The sequence below is a fragment of the Kryptolebias marmoratus genome, linkage group LG15 (genome assembly GCF_001649575.2).
Source record: "Kryptolebias marmoratus isolate JLee-2015 linkage group LG15, ASM164957v2, whole genome shotgun sequence".
Classification (NCBI taxonomy): Eukaryota; Metazoa; Chordata; class Actinopteri; order Cyprinodontiformes; family Rivulidae; genus Kryptolebias; species Kryptolebias marmoratus.
In genome coordinates this window covers 16,894,516-16,919,833 of record NC_051444.1, presented here as the reverse complement: position 1 = coordinate 16,919,833, position 25,318 = coordinate 16,894,516, and the positions used below count along the sequence as shown (strand labels likewise).

Here is a 25,318-nt window from a genome sequence, read left to right as displayed (position 1 = left end):
AACTAAAAAAATAAAAAACAAGAAAATTGTTGTAACTCTGCAAACTTTACAGATATTGAGCTAAACTTTGGAGCGGTTTTAGCAGAGCATTGTTCCCAACAATACTTTGAGCACAATGCATTGCACAACATTTTTGCCTAAAACTTTGGCATTAGTCATTCCTGTTTGTCTCTTAGCAAAATATCTCATGAACCACTGGACATAGTTCAATGAAAGTCTACAGCTGATTAATTTTTGGAGTCAACCCAATTCAAGGATGTCAAGGACTTTAGCCTACACAAAACGGCTATAACTCAATGAATTGTACAGATGTTCAACTATAATTTGGTGGGGTAGTAAAAGACAGATATTCACAACCCATAGTCCAAACGCTAACAGATCATGCAAGATCACGCAAGGTATTGCAACATCGCATGAGATACTGGATAACCAAAAGGACTAAATGTCATCATTTCTCAATAAGAAATGATCTTAGTCTAAAATTCTGTCATAAAAGATGGCAGGCAAAATCCCCCAAGGATTGTTAGGCCCTTACTTAGCATATGTCTAACAGAGTTTGATTTTACAGGAATATGAAGCTAGTCATTCTTGGAGTTCACTATAGTTCATATATTATTCAACAAAAACTCTTGGGTTCAAATAGAATTATCTATTTTCCTGCTATTCAAATGGATGATCTACTCACAAACAAATTCAAGCAGGTTCAAAAAATGAAGCAGAAAATAATAATAATGTCTCACTCAAATGCAGAATGGCAAAATAAAACAACCAAACACGTGCATAAATGAGGCCATAGCACCATAAAAACCCATCCACTCAGCTCTGCGCCAGTGATCTGTTCTGATCTATTTTTCTGAATGGCTCTAATGAAAGCTCTGTTACTTCTGATCAAACTCGTCTTGCTTAACATTGCATTACCACGGCAACCACAATCATGGCAGAGAACCTGCTCACTGCTGGGAGTCTGTGATACAAACACACATACATACGTACACAAAGTCCACATGCACCTGTTCATAAAGTAGACAGAAATACATGAAAGCAGCCACTCACACATGGCAGCAATGGCAGTGGGCGGTCCCCAGTGAGGCAGAAACACACTAATGGATAATGACAGGGTTTGACAGCAGGAGAGTGAGCTGAGTCACTCTGGGCATGCAGACAATGAATAAAAGAATGGGAGTGCTGTCTGAATATCTTTCGCTGAGTGGATTTCCTCTGATACCATACTATTCCTGCCAGTCTCCCTTGGTAATCCTGCTCATTACTCTGTGCTGCCCCTCTATTCGGAGGCTGGCAGCGGCAGACGGTATGAGAGCAGAACAAGAGGGATGAAGAGTCATTCTCACTGGCTGGCCAGCGCCGTCATACAGGCTGCACTCAGCGGTCGCATCGTCCTGCCTTCCTCTTGATGATTTCTCTGCTGTCGCTGTCCTGCTGTCACTGGCACAAAAAACACAAGATCTAATAATAAAACATCGCTGCATTCTAGCATTTTAGTTTGTACAAAAGCACTGCTTTTGTTACTCAAACATTAAGTGTAAAAAAATTGACTCTTCGCTGGAAGTCACAATAAGATTAATTTCCTGTGAAACATGTCAATTGTCAACATTTTATTTTGATTAAAACTGGTGTATTTTTGTGTATTTTTAGTCCTTGTGTATGCAAATGTGTTTGTGGGTCTGTATGTTAGCAAGATATCTCATGAATCACTGGATGTACATTTACAGTTGATTAACTTTACAAGACTCAAGATAGCTGCCACAGCAAACTAACATTAGAAAACAAAAAAGTTTACAATTTAGTCAATTTTACAATTATTGTACTAACTTTGTTGTGGTTCACAATACATACTCTAATGCCGATAATTGCACAACATCTTTTTTTCCTAAATTCAAAACATAAACTGTTGGAGTCAACCCTGTTTGTCTGTTAGCAAAATAACTCGTGAACTTCTAAACTTTCTGAAAACTTTCAGAAAGTAATTATTGCATGTACAACTACAACTGATTAACTTTTGAAGTCAATCCAGACCAAGATGGTTGCCACAGCTAAAGGACATTAGCAAACAGAAAACTGTTGATAACTCAGTGAATTTTACTGATCCTACAATCCTAGCCCTTTACTTTTGAGATAGTAATAGTTCTTGTTTTTTTTATTTCTTACTTAGGCAGAAACAGGACTGGCTTACTGAAAAATACCCCAGTGTGAAAGTGCTATTTGTATCATTAAAGTCTCTAGATGCATCTGCCCTGTCTAATTAAAACCACCAGCAAGCCACAGCTCTGACCATTAGCTTGTTGTTTTGTAGGCAACAGATTATCAGGCCCTGACAAAGGCCAGATGTCTGTTTTGTCTGATGAACCCACTTGTTCTTTAGCACGGCAACGTACGGAATCTATTCCGGGAATATCAGACTTGTCAGTTTCCCCTCCAATTCCAGTTGGGCACATTAAATGTTGAGCTCTCTTTGTCAGTGTCACATAGACATATAAATGCTATTCCAATTATTCTGCACCCTCTCTGCTTGCTGTCAAATTACCAGCGCTGGGAGCGGAGCATGGCTCTCACTGCACCTCACTGGCATTTTCCCTGACAGGGAGAAGAAAAGAGCCTGAGATAGCAGAGCGAGGGAGGGCTCAGGGCTCAATGAGCATTCTAAATGCTGAAGCCAGGTAGTCAGACAGACTCAGTCTCAGAGCAGCAGAGTACTGTGGCATCTGGGACATTTTTCCACAGATGTTTTTTTTTTTAAGCTGATTTTCCAACCAGTGCTGTAGCTCAGCTTGACCAGACAAGAATGGAATAAAAAAAAATACTCGCAAGCTGAATTCATGCTCTCTTTCTGCTTTATTCAGCAATGTTTTTGTGTAAGACTCAGGTTTTTGACAGGGGGGTATAATGCAAAAAGCATTTTAAAATATCAATCATCACTAAATGGTTTTCTTTGTGAGACACCAAGATTCCAGTAGAGTTTAAACTAGATTTTTTTGGAGCAGAATGTGCTGTATAAAGAAAAAAATACTTTCAAATTGCTGCAGACTTAAGACTAATTTTAGGTCAAATCAATTGTCTATATCTTTCCCAACACTGCAGCTGTCATTCCTCTTTTGTTTCTCAACAATGAGCGCCGCAACAAGCTGGCAGTCAGCTGCATGTAAGCTTCAGCAAAAACAAGTTGTGTTTCTTAAATGACACCTCAGCTCTGGAGACCTTGGGGCAACAACCACCTGATGTGTGTTTGAGTTATTTCAGGCATAAAAGAGTGTCAGTCAGAGTGACACTCTTTTGCAGAATTTGCACTTATGCACTCACAAACATGCCCTCACACACACGCACACACACACACACACACACACCATCTTCTCATTAGTGCAGAGCTGCAGAGTGGTTGAGCATGCGCTGCTTCGTTCAGAAGCTCACATACACCACTGCTGCCTGTCAGAGCTCCACAACACAAAGCATTGTGGGACTAGAAGTTTTGGTAAAATGGAAAAAATAGTGTAATAGCGAAGGATTTCTTTTTATTATCATTTTTTTTTAATAATCCTGACTGAAGCCTGGGTAAAATCTTCCATGGAAACAGAACATGTAAAAGATGTGTGTGTTGTTGTTGTTGTTATAGTAGATCTGAAGGAATGCAAGGGGTGCAAGAAAGAGCTAGAAGAAATTATAGGTTGGAGTTTGGAGGCCACATAATGCACAGGAGAAGAGTCCGGCAGAAGGGACAGGAAAGATAAGAGGCTATGAGGACGGTAGGACCAGCATCTAAAGGGGGGAGAATGATAATGGAGGGGATGCAGAGGAAAATAAAAACAACACCAGAGGCAAGTCAGAGAAAAACAGAAAAGAGCTTGAGGCTAATCAGAAACTGCTGTGAAGCCTCCACTGGTCCTGTTTGTGGGGTGGCTGCAGCCACTGAAGTGAGCTGGCAGAAACGGTTAAACCGCACAGCTTCACGTCCACTCGCAGAAGAAGAAGGTTTCTTGGCTGCATTTGATCTGCTGATCCAGTAATTTATTTTCTTTTTATTCCTAACTCATAATAGCTTCGCTCATTACAGCTAATCAATCTGAGCTTTTTACACGTCCGTCCAACCACAGTCAATAAGTGAAGTTATGTTTCTGGGGAGGGTTAGATGTCACTCTGTTAGCTTGGATTAGGAACCTAGTGATTTCCTTAAAACCATGTTTTTTCACCACATTGACTGCATTTTGATCTGCTCTTTATCCTTCATATTGACCTCTAAATAAGCACAGCCACTCAAAAACAAATCCCCCTAAAAGTCATTTCTAAACCACATGGGAGCCAGAACAGCTAATTATTGCTTCAAAGCTACAATTTTTAAACCCATGAAAAGTATAAACAGAACAGATTTGCACAAGATATTTACAACATCTTCTATCCCAAGCCTCTTCTAATAATTGCAATTAAATGACAGTTAAATTAACCTAATCTAATGTAAATTAAGCTGATGATTTTTCACATAAAACCTAATATTAGCCATGACTGGATTGATGTTAAAATAAACTACAAATATTTCTGAAAATGTAGTTTCCAGCATGAAAAGCTTTGGCTGTTTCTTTGCATATTTTGGGGGAAACTGAAATGATGTAGAAATTGTCAGTGGGTAAATGATTTTTATAGTACATTAAAGAGAGAACAGTTGATACAAATGCTTTACATTTAAGTCAGACAACAACATAACATGTATCGGAAAATTTCGACTTTCGACACAGCTGCAAGTTATTCTTGTCTGATATATGACTGCTGATGATTTAATAATTAAACTGATGCAGAAGAGCTTAGTAATAACCACTACCTATGTCACGTTGATTTTCTGTTATTAACTCAAATTGATAATTACAATAAAAAAAGTTTGTGAATTTTTATTTTATTGAAAAGTGATTTATTAACGGGAAACTAACTGTGTAGTTTTATAGTTTGCAAAAGAAATGCATAATAACTGATTATTAAAAATTATTAATAATAACTGATTTGAACCAATATTACTGTATAAAATGTTACTTCATTATTTCAGCTGTCATCAGTACATGAATGTGAGTTATTATACAGTGCTGAGTTATTTCAGTCCTCTTTCTGCAATTTATGTGATTTACCAGTGTTGACTGCATGCTGGAGACGAATGCTGAAGGTGCAGTATGTTGAAGCGGTCCCCTAACTATTCACTTAACATTCAGCCACGGTCCCTGTGCTTTACTCACATGTCCAGACTCATCAGGCCAAGCTGTAATCAGCAGTGCTCTGACAGGAAAACAAGAGGTGTGTAAGGGAACGTGAAGCTAACTCAAATGAGAGCGTAAACAGTGACAGGGCCAATTTCAGTTCCCAATCTCACCGCAAATAGAGGTGAACAGGGGAGCACCGAGCCTTAACGAAGACATAGCACCATGTGATCGTGGAACCTCGGCCCTCCACCAGTGTACCAACAGGTCATGATAAAAGGATTTGGCACTGACTTTAATCTAGAAGAAAGGGGGGGTGTGAGGGGAAAAGACATAAAAGGGGTCATCAAACAATTCATCCAATCCCTTCCAAAGCCAGTGCACAAAGCTTTGAATGTCTTTTTTTTTTTTTTTGGAAAAGAAAAACTAAAATGAAATACACCACTGAGGGTTCAAAATTATTACTTGAATTCTTTTTATTTGTTTGAAGGTACAATCAAAGCCAGCAACCCTTTTCTCAATAAAAGCCACCAGGTCGCTCTCAAATCACAGAAAGAACATAGTGGATGATGAAAACTGGAGATGGACGTTTTTCCAGAACAGGGTGTCTTTTTTTGTTGCTATCTCTTTTAGCAAAAAAATACAATATTGTGTATTTGTTTGCAAAACCTTTGCATGTTCTCTAAAGCTAATATTTTATTGTATCACATAATTTAATTCCTCATTTGTTCCCCCTCAGGGAATGCTTGAGCTGTATATTTAACCAGTGCTGCCGATGTTTAACTGATGCACTCAAACAGCTGAATATGAAGGTTTTACAAACAGTTTGGAGTCCGCATTTGTTGTGTATTTACCTATTTGAATGTAATGTGGTGGGGATGAAGAAAAATAAAGCTTTTGCTGATGCAGGCCCTCCTCTACATGATTGTCCTGTAGAAGCCAGAGGAAAGGAAGGAGGGGAAAGTGGCAGCAGAGTTAGCTGTCCTTCTGTTACGATTGTGCGTGCTCTCCATGTTAGGGCAGAAGAGGTTATTCCAAGAAAATATGAACGGGGAGTGCAATCAGCTGAACGGCTGTCAGCCAAACCTGCTGGGCTCGGACAGAAATCAAATTGCTTCATATCACAGAAAGATTTGTGACTGCATGTGGTAAGAACAAAAGTTGTGTCTGACAGCAGTTATTTGTGTCACGCATGGGTTAGTTGTCAGTGACCAGTATTTCCTGTCCTCTGAGATCTTCAGAAACAAGAAGGATATAAAACACTATCAGATCATTTGCAGGCTAAAGATAAATATGAATTAGTAATTTCTACTGTGTGTTAAAAAAAAGGTGACTTCACATAGGCAGGATGTATTAAATCTTTATAGCACTGGGTTGAGACTGTTGGCAACAAATTGCCAACAGTTTCCAAAATGTTTTGAGATGTTTGTGAGGTTCTCACAGAGGCATGGCCTGGCTTCTGTGTTGCAGGAATTTTGAACATGTTAAAAAAAATTGTCACACACACAAAGCAGTCACAGAGTAATTGCAGGCATCTGGAACCCTGTTCAATTTGTGAAACAAAGAGTGTGAAACATGAGAGTGTGAGGGGTTGACAACCAATGAAACTAGATTGTGACTAAAGGTAGCAACAAAAACTGGACGTGATGAATCCACGTGACCATTTTTGACCATATCAGCAGTAAGAAGATCTGCAGCCTTCAGCCTGTTAAAATGGTCGTCATCACTTCTTCTCTGAGGTCCCTTTCAATCGACGGCTTATATCAAAACGACTGTTGGACGGGGAAGAGGCCCCATATCATCCAGATTTCTTCGTTGCCATGCATAACTATTGCACTGCTGTGTGTTGAGCAGCAGTCACAAGTGTCAAAAATGTGCAGTTTTGTCGCTAAACTGTCATGCAACAATGGTGCGATAGTGGTGCAGTAATTAAACATGCTTCCAACAAATTTTTGGTCCAAATTTTGCTGGCAGTTTGTACCTCGTTTATGCAATATTTGTGTCCATCCAGTGTGATTCCAGATGACAATTTATGTATTTTCCAGCAATTTTGTGTTTCAAACTAGTTAACAACAGTCACAGCCCAGTGAGCTACAGGCTTTAAAAGACTACATGATGGAAAGAAAAATCAGGCTACAAAACCAAGTTTTTTTTGTCCAAAATATTTCTATTTTTGTAGCTAAAAGCTCCCCCTTGTCATCTGCAAGCAAATCCACAAACCAAGCCCTGCATATGCGTGTACACATTCTGTGCCTATATGTACAGATTCCTGCTGCATCTAAATAAGACGCACACCAATTAAAGCATCCCCCACCTTGTCTCGGCTGAGATAATTCACTTAACCCTGAGCTCGCTGCTGACAGGTACCATCTGTTTACACATCCATCATCATGCAGGCTGCCACTCACCATTCCCTGCGTGGTCTTAAAACAAGCCGCCTCCCACCACAACCCCACGCACAGCTCTCTGACTTGCTGTTTCCATGGAAATCTGCCCTGAGAAGTCTGTGCATCTTTCAACCTTGAAACTTCCCCAAGTAAGATTCACTCTGAGAACAGACTTTTGTCCAAAGGAATTGTCATAACAGTAATCAGTGCCCTATTTGATCCTCAATCTAAGTAGCTCTCTAACTTCCGTGTTCATTTTTTCCCCTCATGCTGTCTGTGTGCACAAGTTATCAGCATGACTGAAGAAAATTTCAACATGATTGATTAGAATAGGTACACAAAAATTGTTCCAGAGAGACAGACTTCCTTTTTTAGCTATTTATTGTTTGACACTGTGAGGCAAAAGGCAAGCGATAATGTGTGCACATGTGGTTCTTTATCTGTCTGTTAGCAAATATATCTCATGAACAACTGGACGGATTTTAATGCAACTTTCAGAAAGTAATCACTGGATGCGTATCTACAACTGAATAACTTTTGGAGTCAACCCAATTTAAGACAGCCACCACAGCTAATTAACTTTACCAAACACAAAAATGACCATCTCAGTCAGTTTAACAGACATTGAGCTACAATTTGCTATGGTAGTAGTGGAGAGTCATTCACAACATGTACTTTGAGCACTAATAGAGTTCACAATGTTGAGTGTTTCCAGGTTTGATCAAAACGACTGTAGTTTCATTGTTTTTTAACGTAAGACTTTCTTAGTTTAAAATTCTGGCATTGCATTCCTACAAGGAATAGCCAAAATCAAAATTTGTACATTTAATTAGTCAGAAGCTGGAGAGTTCTGAACATAAAAAAGACTTTATAGCCACTATATGATGGAGCTTAGAAGGCTAAGGGCTTTCAAATAATTAAAAAGGATAAACTGTTTATCTACGTATCTTTATAAGATTGTTATCCAATGTGCTGTTCTTAAATGTAGCATTTTTTTATAAAGTCAAACAGAGAACTGATGATCAGGTGATAATACATGAGCTGAGCAGCTGTTCTGCCTTAGATCAAAGTGCTCTTAAAATAGTGCAGAAGTGGTAGTTCGGCACCAGGGTTTCACAGCCTTCTGCTGAGCTCACTTTGTGTCGCTCTGACTGCCGATGAACTGTTTGTAAGCTTTAACCTTTGCTCTTCTGCAGGCAATTATGAGCCAAAGCATGTGTTATTTATGGTGAGTGGAAGGTACGATGATTTCATGTGGTGGGGTGTTAAAGGGAGCGTCTTCTTTTTCATTTGTATTTCAACTAATGAAAAAGCCCATCCCCGGTGATTTACACGCAGCACTATAAGAGCTGACCTTGAATATGAGTCACGAGCCCAGGTGGAGCCCACATGTGGCTTTATGAACATTGTGTAATTTATTCATTTCACCAAGCCCTTTCAGACCTTGGGTGTTTGTGCTGAATTGCAGTAAAACGAATCACTCTATTTGTAGAAGAATGTTATGATGCGGTTTAGAAGGCAGGTGGATACATACCAAGGTGCTCTTTATAAAATGTGGGTTCTTTATTTAAAGAAAAATACAGCTCAAAAGTTTATTTTCAAGGTTGCAGATAAATAGACAGACCTCCTATTGATACCAAATAATACATACTTTTATTAGCAGCATCCTCATTCCCACATCACACAATGCCCATGGTAAGTTTTCACTTCAGTCCTCCTAGGCTTTTATAAATGTATTATTGTGTCTTGGTACTAGTGCCTGCATTTATCTGCTTTTAAGGGGCAAAGTCATCACTGACCTTCATTAGGCTCCATTAGTGAGCAGCAGGAAATGCAGCAACAAGGATAGAAATCAAAAGGAAAAACATCCTCCATCATAAAATAGAAGACTGTTATTATTCTGTGCTTGAAAAACATAAAACACAATACAACCTAAATTGGTGTAATTAAGACAAAGAGCTAAGAATATTCATGCAAAATGTCACTGTAATAAACTGTTTTCAGACGAGTGAAGGTATCGTTTCAATAAAGTGGGAATTACTGGTAACTCCTGTCAGAAATTCAACAAAATATGTTTTAATTTACAGTAAGATGTACAGTGCCAGTCAGCCGTTTGACATTTTATGGAATGGAAAGACAACAAACATTATAAACACCCATTTATATAAAACATATATTTACAGGGTACAAATTTATTGTGTGTATATACATTGTACTTACCAGGTAATGGGCTGTATTAGGTGTTGCTACTTTTTTAGTAGTTAAGATCACTATTTGAAATAGAAATGTCAATATAACTGGAAAGGAAACATAGTTTTAGTTCAGTGAAGTTAAGGGGAAAATGTTACTTCTTTGTTTTGTTGTTTTGTCATATTTGCCAAGATCAGTCGTTGATTATAAAAAGAATAACTCTGAGCCAAACTTGCAAACTTCTTAGGTTTCTTTCAGAAGCCAATCCTCCGGTAATAGTACAAATGTTTTGACGGTCATTGTTCAGTCTTTGGAGAGTCTCTTCAAGCATAACTTTGATCTCAAATCGCTGTTTGCTCACCCATCGCCTCCTCCAGCAGCTGCTCCCCCACCACCACTCCAACCCCTCCACCCCCCAGTCCTGAAGGAGTTTAGCACCAGCTTAAACATCGTTTTATCTCCTACCACAACAACTTAAAACATCAATGGACCGGAGCTCAAAGTCTAATACCTTCACTCTGAAGAGCTTTTCCTCTGATAAATCGCACGAGCACGCTCATGACTTGTATTCACACAAAGAGTCAAGAAGAAGAGGATTGGTTGTGCAGAGTGCAAGTGTGGGTGGTTTGGCAGGAGAAAGGGGGGTGCAGCTGGTTGGGGTCATAGTGCATCGGTGTGCTGAATGACTAATGAAAGGTTTATGGTGGCGCAGAGTGACCGCCTAGTCTGAATGGTGGGCAGGAGGAAGACACGCCTTGTCTGGTTTCCAGCTCCCTCCTGACCGTCTCTGGTTAAAAACAAGGATTTAACAAGTTTCTTCCAGAACACAGGGTCACAAGCCTTCACTTAACAAGCTCATTATTTCACATTGTTTTTGTCCTTTGCTCCTCCTCGGCAGCTGTGGCGGGGGGAAAAAAAAGATGACGTTTGATGTTCGTCTCTGCAAGAGAGCTGAACAAGGATGTTCGAGAGGTTTGGCTGATAATGGCTCGGCTAATGATGTGCCCCTTGCTCATGTGGATCCTTGCAGTGCATAAATATTCACGGGTTTTGTCTCTGAAAGAGAAGTGGCTGCTTCAAGGTTATTTTAGAGGGCAACAAAGGACAAGTCTCAAAAGCTGATTCTGCCTTTCAATCAGCCTTTATCATCAGCAAAATTATTGGACTAAAGTTTCTTGAATGTCAAGGCAAAACTTAACAGTGGCCATCATTTTTGATCTAGCTGTTAATTTGTAAGGGTTCTTTAAAGTGGGAGTTTTTACTTATAACTCAATATCAGGCTTCCGCTAAAAAAAAAACCCAAAAAACAGCAAATCTGGAGACAATAAACTTCCTAAAACTTATCATACTTCAAATGAAAATAACTTGAAAACATTTCATTTCAGATAATCAAGAGTTGGTTCTTGGAAGAAAAAAAACTGAGCTGCCATATCTGTACTTTAACTTACTGAGCAAAATTCTTCATAACTCTCACGATGAAGTTTCCCTTTAAACAATTTATCACAGTTTCTCTCTACAGCAGTGAAAATCAATAGCATAGTTATACTGAGTAGAAATGAGTGAGTGTAAAATTGCAATCAAACTGAAACTATTATCCCCGACCAAATAGATACTACAGAGACAAATGATGTTTACAAATCCCCCTGAAAATCAGTTTACATAGTTATATTACTTGTTTCATTTAAACTCTGTTATGGAAAAATGGTCTTTCCATGAAATGTAATTTTAGCTCTCAACTTGAGGGAGAATTGCTTCTTCAGAGCCAGAATTCACGCTCGATTTGGAACTGATTTTAAGCTTTGGTTTATCAAATTAAATGAAACTTTGTCAGATTTGTTTTCATACTAACTTCAACTACACACCTTTGTGACAAAGTGTGAACAGCTCAGCTGTGTTCCAGTGCCCAGTTTATAGAGCTTCACATATTTTTTCCTTTTTCCTAAGTTTGCAGAACAAAGAATCCAAGAAACGCTGAAATCTTTAGGAGACTGAAGTTGATACCACATGCAAGCTCTTTGAATATTTCATTAGACTAAAATTAAAAGTCTACCAACTTGAATCAAAGACAACTGGACTTCCTTTTTGATTCTTGAAGATGCTTTGCTTAACATTCCAGGGGTTTTCTCAATCCCTTTCTAAGTTTCTCAATTACTCTTTGAATGCAGGGCATCTTCACAAAACAAAAAGGACTTCCACTTGTCCTTCATTCAACTTGCAAGGATTATCATTTCCTGAATGACTTAGAAGCCACACCAGAACTTGAAAGGTATTTAACGTTTTACAAAGCTTAAAAGTGTAAAAAATTAGGAAAAACTGAGACAATACTGATTTCAACAGCAGCAAAAAAAATTAAATTGCAAAATAAAATGAAAGGCCTAGCATTTTAAAAAAAATCATCTTTAGTTGTGAAGTCAATTGTTAAAGCCGTTTGGTTAAATCTTACAAATAAAGTTATGCACAATCTAAAGTAATAATGTAGACAATGACTCTTGGCTATTACCACACTGACTTTTAGCTCAGTACCTGTAAATTTGACCATTTTTGTGTTTGGTGAAGTTGATCAGCTGTGACAGCCATCTTGGAATGGGTTGACTCCAAAAGTTAATCAGCTGCTGATGTACATGCAGTGATTACTTTCTGAGAAGTTCCATAAAATCTGTCCTTTGGTTCATGAGATGTTTAGCAAACACTCACACACAGAGGCGAAAACACTTTATGCGGTGGGCAATAAAAAAAAGCCAGATACTACACCTCCTAGGAGGAAACAATTAAACCTTTAGAGATTTCAATTATCACTTTGATGGGCTTTTCACGATCAATAACCAATCGTGGTTCTTGAAAAGTTGCTCTGGGTTAGAAAGGTCCTGCACTGCTCCATCAGTTCCTGAAGGAGCGTTTTTATGGCTCCTCTCTGATGTTTTTTTTTCTGCTGTGGCGTCTCCTCGTGTTGTGATAAATATTCATGGTTTCCATGTGTGACAATGTAAATTAAAATCAAAGACTCACACCCTACATGCACTGCCATTAGGGTTAGGAGATTAAATAATGCACCAGCATCCAAACAAGATCAGAAAATGTCACAGGCCACCGACTTAGACCACCCCTCCCAATTTTTTCATCCTCCGTACCCATCCCTCCGCCCCCAGCATCTCGTTCAGAAGAATGAAGACAAAGATTCAACACACGGAGCCACACAGGAGCAGAAAGCTCCAGTGCATACTAATCTGAAACAACACTGAATCAGGGCGGCATGTTTTATTCCCTCACCAACAAAGCGTGTTCAAGAGTGAGTTAGGGCTCTGCACATCTCATCACTCGGGGAGAATTGTGGCCCACATCAACAGACAGCCCCCCACCCCTTTCCCAAACCGACCCCATTGCAGGTTCTTATCACTTCCACCCTCAAATTGGAAGTGACAAGCCACTCAAGCAGAGGTGTCTNCCCCCCCCCCCCCCCCCCTCACCACCATCAGCAGCCATGCAGCCCCACTCAGAGCTGTCAGCCTGATTACACATCAGCATGATGGGGGGGAACCTTAGGAAGGGAGAGATGTCCAGCTGGAGACGGACCACTAAACGCATCGTTCGTTCTGCTGCTGCACATCTGCCAATACACATCCCACCTGTCCCTGAGGCTGCCACAAAACCAGTCTGTATGTCTCCATCACTCTCCTGCTGTCCCCCTCAACATTTAACAAACCGCATCTTTCCATCTCCCCTTCCTCCTTCTGTTCAGCTAATTACAGCATTTCACTGTTTTTCACTAGTTTATTGGCTTCTGTACTTTTGATTTATTTCTGCTTTGTTTTGTTTGAGCGTTTTCCTTTATCCGTCAAAGCTGACTACAAGTAGTACAACTTAGTTACCAACTTTTCATGTTCATTCCACACATGGAGCAGTTAGATCTACCTGCCTCCAATCATTGGGTTTTTGGTGATTTATTAGGGGTTCAAACAGAGACGTGTAAAGAGGCATGAAATTATTAGAGCTTATGAACGCACCTGACTGTCTTTCACATGAACAAAAATACAGGCTGTCTACTAAAGCCCTGATTTTCTTGTCCTTTTTTTTCTTCTTTTTCTTTTCTCTCCAGGACTGGGGATTAGAAACATACCGCAGCCGTCCAGGCAGGTACGTGTTTACTCTGTTTCTCCCAATACACAGTCACGCAGGTTCCCCCCAACCTGTTATCTGTTGCACAAAAAAAAGGTGATTGTCAGCCTTGTAACTCTCAGCGAGTCTGATAACATCTGTGTAGAGTGGCTGACCTTACACTGTGAGATCAGTCACTTTAGTGATTAAACTATCCCCGTCGAACAAGTCCAGGTTTCTTACAATGTGTGGAACATCCAGAGGGGTTTTTTTTTTCTTTCACAATAAGATTTATTTAATTGTTTTCTATACAGACTCATCTTCAAAACAGCATGTGCATTAGACAAGAAAATATAATGTGATTTTATATGAAAACATGTATATTACACTGTCAGAATTCTACTAAATGTATTCGGCAGTAGCAACTTCAAACAAATGTCTTCTGTAGCTACGTCTGGCCTGTGTAGTTCTTAAAGGGGTAGTCCATATTTTTAAAAGTAGTATGTTGTGGAAAGGTTGTGAGCAATTAATATCTGACCTGTCATAGATGGCACTATAAACAGCATCAATTAATTCTGACTAGTCCAAGCAGCACCGAGACCAAAGGGGTTTGCTGCCAAAGTTGCACTCTTCATGGTAAACTTACTTAACAGGTTTTGTAAGTAAATAATAGAATGTGAACAAAATTGAATAAAATAAGTAAACCATCCTATTTGGACACTCAACCAGGAGGATAAGACGTGTTTCAGGGACTAATAGCATGTTATAATGTTTCTCCTGTGATGAAAACTCTTTCTGAGGAGAAACCTGTTGCATAAATGCAGATGTGTTTACTGGGCCCCACAGTCAATGTTGGATATTGTTCCTTGTATTCCTTCAGCCAGACTAAATTGCCGCTCATGTTTATGCATGTTGTGATATGAGCCTAACCCCGTGTCAATAGGTAGGTGTTACAATCCGGTGCTGTTATCCAGTGACAACGCTGGAACACTGTGAACAGATAGTGACACTGTGTATTGTCTTCACAAAAAGTTGCACATGGTGGAAGTGCTCTTTTTTGGCAAAATAGTTATGTCATAGAATTTTTTTTGCATTAATTCTCATTTTTCACTGTGTTATAATTGCCTCTTTAGCATAGCTGCTCTGTTAAGACTCTGGTGCACCCTGAGGCACTTCCAGCAGGAACATCATAATAGTTTTGCCAGAATAACTGTGTAATAAGAAACTGGCAGTGATATTAAGGTTTATAAAATAGCATGCACATGAAATTATATGAAACTGTGACATTACAGATGTTTTAAAATAGCTCAATCCACTTTGGTCTTGGCCTCACTCAAACTAGCTGTTAGTTTGTCAGTCCCATCAGAAGTAAATTATGTTCCTCTTAATCAAAGTCATTTAAAAAGCTATCTGCGACAGGTAAGATATTCATTGTTCATAACCTTACATGAACAGGGGTGAACTATCAGTTTAAAAGGTCGGCTGGATCGTTCTTCTTTCATGTGCTTCAGCTCTCAATCACATTCAGAATGACTCCTTGGTTCAAGATCTTGTCTTTGGTCCAAGCCAAAGGATGAATTTTGTTGTTGTTGTTTTTAAGGTGGCACTCATAAACAAGATTACTGTGATTAACTTGTAGGATACCTCAGTGAACTAGGGAACCTTTCTTTCCAACAAAGCTGGTAAACTAAATAAGCTCAGAGCTGGCTGCAGCAAATCCCGATTCACTAGTTTCCTCAACTACATTTGAATAACTGGTGTTTCACACATTGTGTTGCCTGTTTTATGTAAGTAATTCATCATTAGTTTCATCAGCCCAATGTGTCAAGATGTTCCTCTACAATCTATGTGAGGTATGACTGATAGACAGAAATGTCAATCAGGTGCTGGGATTCCTTCACACATTTGGCTGTTCCTCCTCTGAGCTTGTTTTCTTATCTAGTTTGGTTTTAAAAGTTTGTCCAAGCTTTTACTTTCAGAATAGCGACATGAATAATATTGCAAAAGTTTGGAATCTGGTCAATAAATATGAGCAAGAAGTAAATAGAATTGGTTGTATGTACACCAAATAAAGTGGAAACTGAATTTGAATTTAAGCAAGGATTATTGAAAACTAGCATCCCATGAGGGAATACATATTACCCACTTCTGTTAGTTTTAAACAAAGCTCTGACATGACTTCTTAGCTCTTGAAATATGTGATGATGGTGATTCTCAGCTACTGCCACATTAGATTTTAACTCAATATTTGTAAAATTGACAGAGTTTATAGTCCTTTGTGTGTTTGCTTAGGTCATACACTCGGAGTATGAGCTGGGAATGACTCTGCTACTGCCACTACTGATCTTTTAGCTCAAAATCTGTATAATTGAATGAAATATTTTTGTTTATTTCAAGCTGAATTAGCCGTGGTGGCCCTAAATCTTAAATCGCGTTGACCCTAAAAGTTATTCAGTTGTAGATGCATACATCCAAAGATCACTTTCTCAGACTTTCTTTAAAACCACTGGTTTATGAGATATTTTACTAACAGACAGACACACACATCTGCATGCACATTGACAATTACATGATCATTCAGCAGCAATAATAAAATAATTGATTATTTGAAGCCACAGGCAGAATATGTTTAAGCTTCATGTTAACTCTGTGGGAAAGACAAAAGGTTTTACATTCTAACCATTAATAAACTAGATTTTATGTGTTTCGCTGTCTCAGCTGAGCCTTAGCTTTCTCTTTTTTCTGTGAGGCTTTGAACCCAGCAAACCCTAAACAATTTGATGTCTGGTGTGGAGCTCTCTGCATCACACTTCCTTCGCACATTAAACAGACTATAGGAGAAAACACTCCCTTTTTTCTCCCTCTAGATGTCCCTACAGATGAAGGAATGTGGCCTTTTAAGTCGGAAAGATGAAGACCTGAGATTTATGATGGTCCCATCACCTTGTCTGTTGTAAAATTAAAATTATACATCAAGTCCATTGGCTTTATGATGCCATCACACCATTTAATTGAAATAAAATGTCAGAATGTGTGATGGCCTCAGCCATCATCTGATGGTAATCAGGCAGTAGATGATTCTAATTTAGATTCCCCATTAGGTGTTTATAAGACATTTATATGGTGTTACAGCTCAGTTTATTGATAGGTCATGGGTTGCATTGAGCAGTCTGTGACATTTGCATTTAACAAAGTTATACCTTTGTTTGAGCAGTGGTAAAACAGCACCATCAAGTGGCCATTGTGCATTTTTGTGTGTTTCTGACAAAAAAGCTCTGAATTGTCTTTTTATTAAGGTTTTTAAAATTCTGGTTTTGCATGATATTCTCTTTATTACTAACAGGTGTTCTTGATTGTTTGGTCTCACGTGTCTGTTGCTGTCATTTCCAATCTGTGTTTTACAGAATCCCTCTCCTCAGGACCAAGAGAAGAAAAAATCTGACAACGATCAAGCTGCAGAAGCCAGCCCCATCTCCCCGATGCAGCTCCCAAACTTTGAGAAAAACAAGCAGAAGGCCACACCTATATCCCAGGAGCAAGACATTGGCTCCCTTCAAACCACCAAAAAACAACGCCAACTGCTGAAAACGAGTCCCAATGAAAGCAGGGAAAAGCTCCAGAGTATCATGGATGCACGGAAGCAGCTGATGAAAGAGATGTGCGCCAAGTATAAAAGCAGCATCTCAAAGACGATCACACCGGAGCATGTCAAACACATCTATGTGGAGGACAAGAACAAGTTGTTGTACTGCTCGGTGCCCAAATCAGGCTGCTCCAACTGGAAAAGAACCCTGATGGTGTTGTCAGGCCAGGCGTCCAGAGTCGAGAACATTCCGCATGAAACAGTCCACAATGGTGTGCACATCAAGAATCTTAACACGTTCAACCAAAAGGAAATAATGCACCGTCTGGAAACATACAATAAATTCTTGTTTGTCCGTGAGCCCCTTGAGAGAGTGGTGTCAGCGTACAGAGACAAGTTTGAGAATCCCAACGACTACTACCACAACATGTTCGGGAAGCCCATCATATCAAAGTACAGGGTGACCCCGTCTGCAGAGGCCCTGAAAACAGGCAACGGAGTGACATTCAAAGAATTTATCCGATATCTGTTGGATGTGCACCGACCTGTGGGGATGGACGTCCACTGGGAGCAGATGAACCAGCTCTGCCACCCCTGTGTCATCCACTACGACGTCATCGGCAAGTTTGAGAACATGGAGGAGGAGTCCAACTTCCTCCTGCGAATGATCGGGGCGCCACAAAACCTCATGATGCCAAGTTTTAAGGATAGGAATCCAGGCGATGCACGGACCTCGAAGGAGATCACTGAGAAATACTTTTCCCAGGTCACCATGATGGAGAGACAGCGAGTATATGACTTCTACTATATGGACTATCTGATGTTTAACTACTCTAAACCGTTCAGTGATTTATACTGATTGACTCCTACCCTGATGATTCATTCAGTCACATTCCACTTACATCTACAGCTCCACCATGATATTAATCCTAACATGAAGAAACTCACTCACATGCTCTCTTGATTCTTCAAATCTAAGCAGCGATGCCAGCGAGACCAAATTTTTAATTAAAAAAAGCAGATTTTTATTACTTTTTTACCAATAATATCTTCATTCTGTCTTTATTCTTTTAGATCCATTATTTAATATCCTGTTTAAATAGATACTCCCAACTATCCAAAAATGCAAGGAACATATTTTCTACAGTAAATGGTGGAGATGTTAAGAAAATTGATTACATATACAGTTTAAAATAAAATGTGAACTAGGATTTGAGTAATTGCTCAACAGGCTTTAATCTGATTTACTGTGAGTCAAGTAGGCGCTAAATGTTCGGGACTGATTGGTACAACATTTATTATAAGTTAAAAAAAAATTCTAAATTTTGAAGGGAATTTTACGGAGCACCCCCGAGGGTCGTGGTAAACAAAACTTTGAGGTTGTAAGAATCTCTTCCCTCAGTTTAATTTTACTAACAGACACCATTCTATCTTAAGGAGCACTAGATCATTGTTTGGGTTCACTAACATTGACAAGTTGGATAAATTTCCAAGTTGACTAACTTCTAAACAAGCCATCACTCCACTGTTAAACTACAACCACCACTTCCTGTCAGCTGCAACTTAAATTAAATCAAAGCAAGTCAAACTTTGACCTAAACTATCCATACAGTAGCACAGAAATGTTAAAAAAATCTCATTCTAACTGATTCATAAAAGTCTGGTGTGATTTAGAAGAAAACACAGACAATTTCATTGTATGACAGCCTGATTTTGCAACCTGTAGACAGTCTCTCAAACTTTGTCTCACTTCCAGTGTTGCATTTCAGTCTAGTTCCACAATGACACAAAAAATAAAACTAAACCACACCTGCTGCACAAAGACATCTATGTATTTGCAAATTAGTGCATACAGATTACCAAACTAATCCTTCGGTGCTCTGTAGGATTCTCTGTATCATAACCCTTTCAACTAAATTCTCAAATTAAAATGTATCAGTATGGTAGCCTTAGTTTGACCTCAATTGGATCAAATCAACTCTTCAGAACTTCAAATTTACTATTTGACTTGCAGAAGGTCAGGCATCAGTATACCTCCAAGTACCAGTGCATACTAATGCAGATCATTTGTGTAAATGGCTTTACTAAATATATACAGTGAAGGAATGAAACTCTATCGAGAGTATAATCTGTAAAGTATGTGAAGTGCTGCCCACTCAAAAGCTGTGTGCACTTATTGTAGCATTTTTTATACTTCTAACACATACATAAAACACATGTGTGCTGTGGCTCCTCCATCACTGGAGGGATTTTCTTGTGCTGTTGGTGCAAATGCAAGACATCAAAAGTACTTGTAAGGTACAAAGTGTTGGTGCCAGTGTCTCTACAGTATATGTTGGCAGTGCTGATTGATTCGTTCGTTCAGTTCTCATGAAAACAACAGAGGAACACATGAACAGGCTAACAAACGCAAATACAGATGTTTAGGTTTGATTTCAATTAAGGATGCACTTTTCAGTCAGCTGCTGACTGTATTTAGCTGATTTTTAGCTTAACTGATGATTAGCAATTTGAAACTCAAATATATGATGTTTTTTAGTTGTTTTTTTTTCTCCCCTAGTCAGTGAATGCACCACAGGTAAGCATAAATTGGCTCTAACAAAACCTCATCTTCATCTTAAATTTTATTTCCAAAATTAAAAAAGACTTGGAGTTAGCTGTTTGTAATTTCTATTAAGTGTTTAAAACTACAACCTGAAGAAGCACAGTAGGCATAGAAGGCATACAATAAGCAGTTATTGTATGTCTGCAGCTCATTTTTCTGACATGTAAACTGAGGTTTTCCATTTAAATACCAGCTGCCATTTAAACAGGTGGCATATTTCACTGCAGCTTTCTGTGAAAGAACTATAATTTTACAAGCAGGTAGACAAATCTAAGCAAAGATTTTATAGTTTAATTGTTATAATTATCAAGCTGTAATTTTCCATGTATAAAGCTACAATAAAATGTACAAACAATTTTGCAATCCAACACATCTAACAGTAAATTAGAGTGCTTTTTTTCAGACATCTTGTTGGGCATTTTATTTTAAATTGAAGTCTTGTAAAACAAAAAAAAATGAAGTTCTGTTAAAAGGTACAGTGTTGTGCATTGATGTGTGCAAAAGAAATGAACAGAAAGAACTTTTATGTTGCTATAATTTGACTTATTAAGAGCATATATAATTATTATTAATCTGTTCAGGTTTATTTGTCCAAAAAAGCAGAAGATATAAAGATTTTTTAAAGTAAATATCTTTCTTTAAATCAGATTATTGATTCAGCTAGAAGTCAAAAAAAAAAAAGTATTCTGTATTTCTTAGAGAGAGATTGGCCTAAATTTCAGAGCTGTAGAAAAATCAGAACCGGACAAGAAAACTGTGACTGGTGCATCTCTAATTTAAATCATGTCTTCATCAGAGCTGAACGATTGGTTTCCATATGAGATGAGAAAAAGATTTTGTCCAGTCTTCACTGTTCACCACATCGAATAAACCCCTGAACATATTACACCTTCGGATCTCACACTGTCAGCAGCCTCCCTGTGTGCCACACCTGAATCTACTGTACAGGCTTCTCTCTGACTCTACTGGGTAGAATTGTATAATGGGCATTCAGATGACTATATATTTTTATATGTATTTCTAAAATGGGCATAAATATAAAAAATATATATTTAGTGCTTCTTGGTGAAGGTATGTTTAATTCTATTTGATGTCATTTATCTCTCTTTCAGTGAAACTAGTGTAGAGTGTTGTGTCACTAAAGAGTTTCTTTCTCTAACAGGATATCCACCAGCATAAGACTTAAAAAAAAAACTACATTTTACAGGAATCTGTTGTTGATTAAATGACTGCTCTTTGTGATTTGGAGGTAATAAAAGATCCTATTTTGGGGAAATGGATATAAAAGTTTGGAAAGAAGCTCTTTAATTGCTTATCTCTGATGTGTTTGGACTTTGCACAAATGAGCTTCATTCCATCTAGTAACCCATCCTCGCTAATGACAGTTTTTACCCCGAAATAACTCTTCTATATGCGCGGGAGAGAAAGAGCGTGTGATAATGAATGAGCTTTTTAGATCTTTTTTACAATAATCCTTCTTGCGTCTTTTCAAACATGAGACCCACGCCGCTCAAACACACTGCAGCTCCATTATCATGTGCTTATGACTACTGCTATAATCCCAACACACCACAGCTTTCACAACATCATGCTTCTTTTTATTATTTCACGCACTACATAACAATGTGCTCTACAGCAGACTCGCATTCATGTGTACGAGCAGTTGTTTTAGGACCTGAGCAAGCAGTGGTTAAATTACAGATAAATTGTAAGATTAAACCTTCTTTAAAGCATGAGCTTTTAAGGTGATGGAGAAATGAATCTGGATTAAACTGCCTTAGTTTTAGCTTGTTGTTACTGTAAGCTTATGAAACTTGCAAGTTTAACAAATGAGTTCAAAGAATAAAATGACCCAAAATCAAATGTTGAAATAAAACGTTAACTTGAAGATTAAATGCATTTTATAGGAAAAAACAGACAGGAATTTGATCTGTTATCAAAGTGGAAAAACTTGTTTGTCTTCTGTTAGGCTTAAGTCACTGTTCAGCTTTGCTTTCTGTTCACTTGAATGTTTAACAAAAAGATTTATAAAGAACTTATAAATAATTATTTTTTATTTGTCCATAGGAAACAGGTGATTAAAACTCAAAGTCTATAGTATTTACACTCTATAACCAACAGTGTGGAAACATTTCTGCAGATACAATATTATCCTTTCTTGGTGACAGTAATGTTACAAACATTTTCTCAGTACAGAACGGACTCTGTTCCAAACTTTTGTTAAAGTTGTGCCAAGCTGCAGCCAAAACAGTTTTTCCTTCACAAAGAGAATTAATTTCCTGCTGTTCTCCAGTTAATTAAGTTTTCTTGATATGTGGGTGTGTGTAAAAATTTTATTTAAAAAAAAAAAGAAAGAAAGAAAAAAAGCTTAATCACAGTAACAAGTGAATGTATAACCTATTGTTGGTGCAAAAGTGTAGAAAATATTATCTTAAGCCCTTTGCCTTATTTTACACTGCCTATCAAATGGTGTATTTCAGGAAGACATTTGTCAGGTGGTGACTTTTGGCTGATGAGTGTCTACTAATAAACTGTCTTTTAGCATTTTCACTGTGTTTACATTCTTTTTTCCCTTCACATATTTAGTTTGTTTCTTGTCAGTGGGGTTTCTCAATGTTGGAGCATCAAGGTTTGAGTTTCAAGATGAGATTTAGTGGTGCAATAAAGGATTTATTTCTTTATAAAGCACATTTTTTTATAGAAATGTATCTATATGAATTTTATGAGACAGCACAAGAGAAGTGAAGACGTAAAAATGAAGCTCTTTAAATACATCCTTAACCTGACAGGTACGGCAGGTACTCAATGTAATGCAGCAAGAGTGTCAGTCGTAGAGTTTATAACAGGTATAAAGAGGTTACCATTCTTTGAAGAAATGCATATTTCCTGCTGCCTTGCAAGCAAAAGTTTTAAATAAAGATTTTGTGCAATGTATTAGTTCTCACATTATGTGTTGAGAGTGACTCTCAGCTACTACCACACCTAATTTAAGCCAATCTGTAAAACTGACTGAGTTATAGCCATTTTGTGCCATTTTTCAAGTGCAATTAACTGTAGCGGCCATCTTGAACGGAGTTGACTCCAGAAGTTGTGGTTGTACATCTAATAATTTTCCTGAGAATTTTCAGTGACATCCGTGCGCTGGTTCTTTTTTACTAACAGACAGCCAGATGAGCACATGTGAGGCATGAAAGCTTGAATCATATAATTTTACAGAACTTGATAAAACTAGGATATTTTAACAGTCAGAGTGCTGCACCTGTGTGTTGCTGGTGGATTATAAACCAAGCTGAAACTGAAGCAAATTGGGTTATTTTTGCAGTCAATGTGACAAGGCTGTGTTTAGGCAAATAATAAAAGAAGAACTTGGAGCTGCATGATAATATCACCCCTGGATGAGAACTGAGGTTTATCATGTTCTTCATTTCGTTTCTGCCAAGAATAGTCACCAGAAATCTAGTTGAGAAACATGTAAGACCCCTATCTTGTATGCAATGTTTTTGAAAATAACAGTGTAGCCTCCTGAGATGTGTTACAATAATACAAATCTAACAATTGTGGGGGTGTGGTTTATTATGTGCTGCATAAAAGCATTATTACTCTGTGCCAAAAATAATGCACTGATTCAGTGATTGCAGCAGTTGTCCTCCAACAGGAAGCTTGTTGGTCCATTTGATGAAGCGTCCTTGGTGAAAGGCTGAACCCCCCACACTGACCCATATGTTTACTGGTGTGAGTTGTGAGAAAAAAGCAGCTGTCAAAAAGAAGCTCTCTATGAGTCGTTGTGTAAATAGATTAGGAATCAACAAATGTGAACAAACAGCAAGTTTCTTTTGCAAGACTCTACGGGAAATCAGGCAAACCATGGTGATAATGCTACAATGAACAGAATATTAAATTTAAATCATACAATGCTTTGTGTGTTTTTGTGTATTTTTCTTACTTTGTTTTGTCTAGACTGAAGCTTTTTGTTTTTAAGTTAAAATAAAAAGTTTTCACAGAAAAGCAGATTCAAAATAAATTCATGACTTCAGATCATACATTGTCTCATATCTCACTCCAATTTTATCTGTTCAAATGAAACCCGTTATTGGAAAACTAAAGTGTACATACAGGTTTGACTAAATGGTTGCACAAAAAAAGAATATGCTGGTCGTCCATGTGTCAATACACTGTAAAGCATAAAAATATGTGACAATGGCCATCTTTTTATGTTTTTTAACCTGGTGTGCACAAATAGTGAGACAGGAAAAACAGAGTACATACAGACAAGGTAAGTACGAGGTACAGATTTTGTACATATGCTAACAAAGTCATTTTTTTCCAGAGACTTTAAGAAGATGTTCTAAATGCACGCCAATTAAATGCACTAAGGCTGTACTCACCACTAAAAAAAATCATACATACTGATGTTTTCTGTTTCAATTGTACATAAATAAAACCCAAATATTCAAAATGTCTTCTCAGTGATTGACCAATTGGGACAGTTCTGAGTTATACAGTCCTATCTGTGGACCTAACCACATATTTCTATCATTGTGCTGGTTAATATTCACATGAACACAGACCAAAAAAACCGTTGAAACCAGCTCGATTCATTTCCGAGTTACAAAGGGATCCGAGGCTTATTATATTCCCTGAAGGTAAGTAAACTCACATCATCTGACAAAAGCACGTTTTATATCTAAAAGTAAAACATTTCATTTTGAGATGTGAGCGCTTTCACACCGGTGTTTTTCTTCTTCTGTCACAGCGCTGTGGAGTGCCTGCTCTGATGGAGAGGATTTGTTTCATATCCATTTTGTAATTAGATCAGAGGAGGTATCGTATGGTGTCTGAAAATGCATTTATGTGATTCTCATTCACTTCTGTTTTTAGATTAAAAAAAAGGAAGAAAAAAAGATCTCCCAGCCACAACAGCTTTTTTTTTGTTGCGTGCTGTCTCACAAAATGACATTGTTTCAACCAAACATACGGCGACATTATGGCTTTTGAAGCTGAGCGGGCCCGTTCCTGTGTGCTCGTCATGAGATCATGTGTGGCAGGAGAATATTGTAGCACAAATTGATCACTCTGTACAGTTAGAAAACATAATGAAACCCCCAAGGCTGATTTCTGCAGCAGTTCTTTTAGTCGTGAGAGCATTTTGGTGGTGGGGGTGGGGAGGGTTAAAACTGCAGAGAAAACAAAAGCCATCCATTTACCTCATTAAGTGTGTGTCAAAAATCTTGACATGCTTTGAAGAGAGCGTGCTTATGGAGCTAAATCAGCTCAA

General features: G+C 38.2%; 1 protein-coding gene across 1 annotated transcript in view; it reads left to right on the top strand.

The window, feature by feature from the left end:
- LOC108243344 (carbohydrate sulfotransferase 8) overlaps positions 1-20,473 on the top strand; it is a 164,929-nt gene extending 144,456 nt beyond the window's left edge. Inside the window, exons 3-4 of the mRNA XM_017428709.3 lie at positions 13,857-13,894; positions 17,260-20,473. Coding sequence (XP_017284198.1) covers positions 13,857-13,894; positions 17,260-18,297 — 1,076 coding nt within the window. The 3' untranslated portion in view covers positions 18,298-20,473. The remainder of the gene's footprint in view (positions 1-13,856; positions 13,895-17,259) is intronic.
- The last annotated feature ends 4,845 nt before the right edge of the window (positions 20,474-25,318 follow it).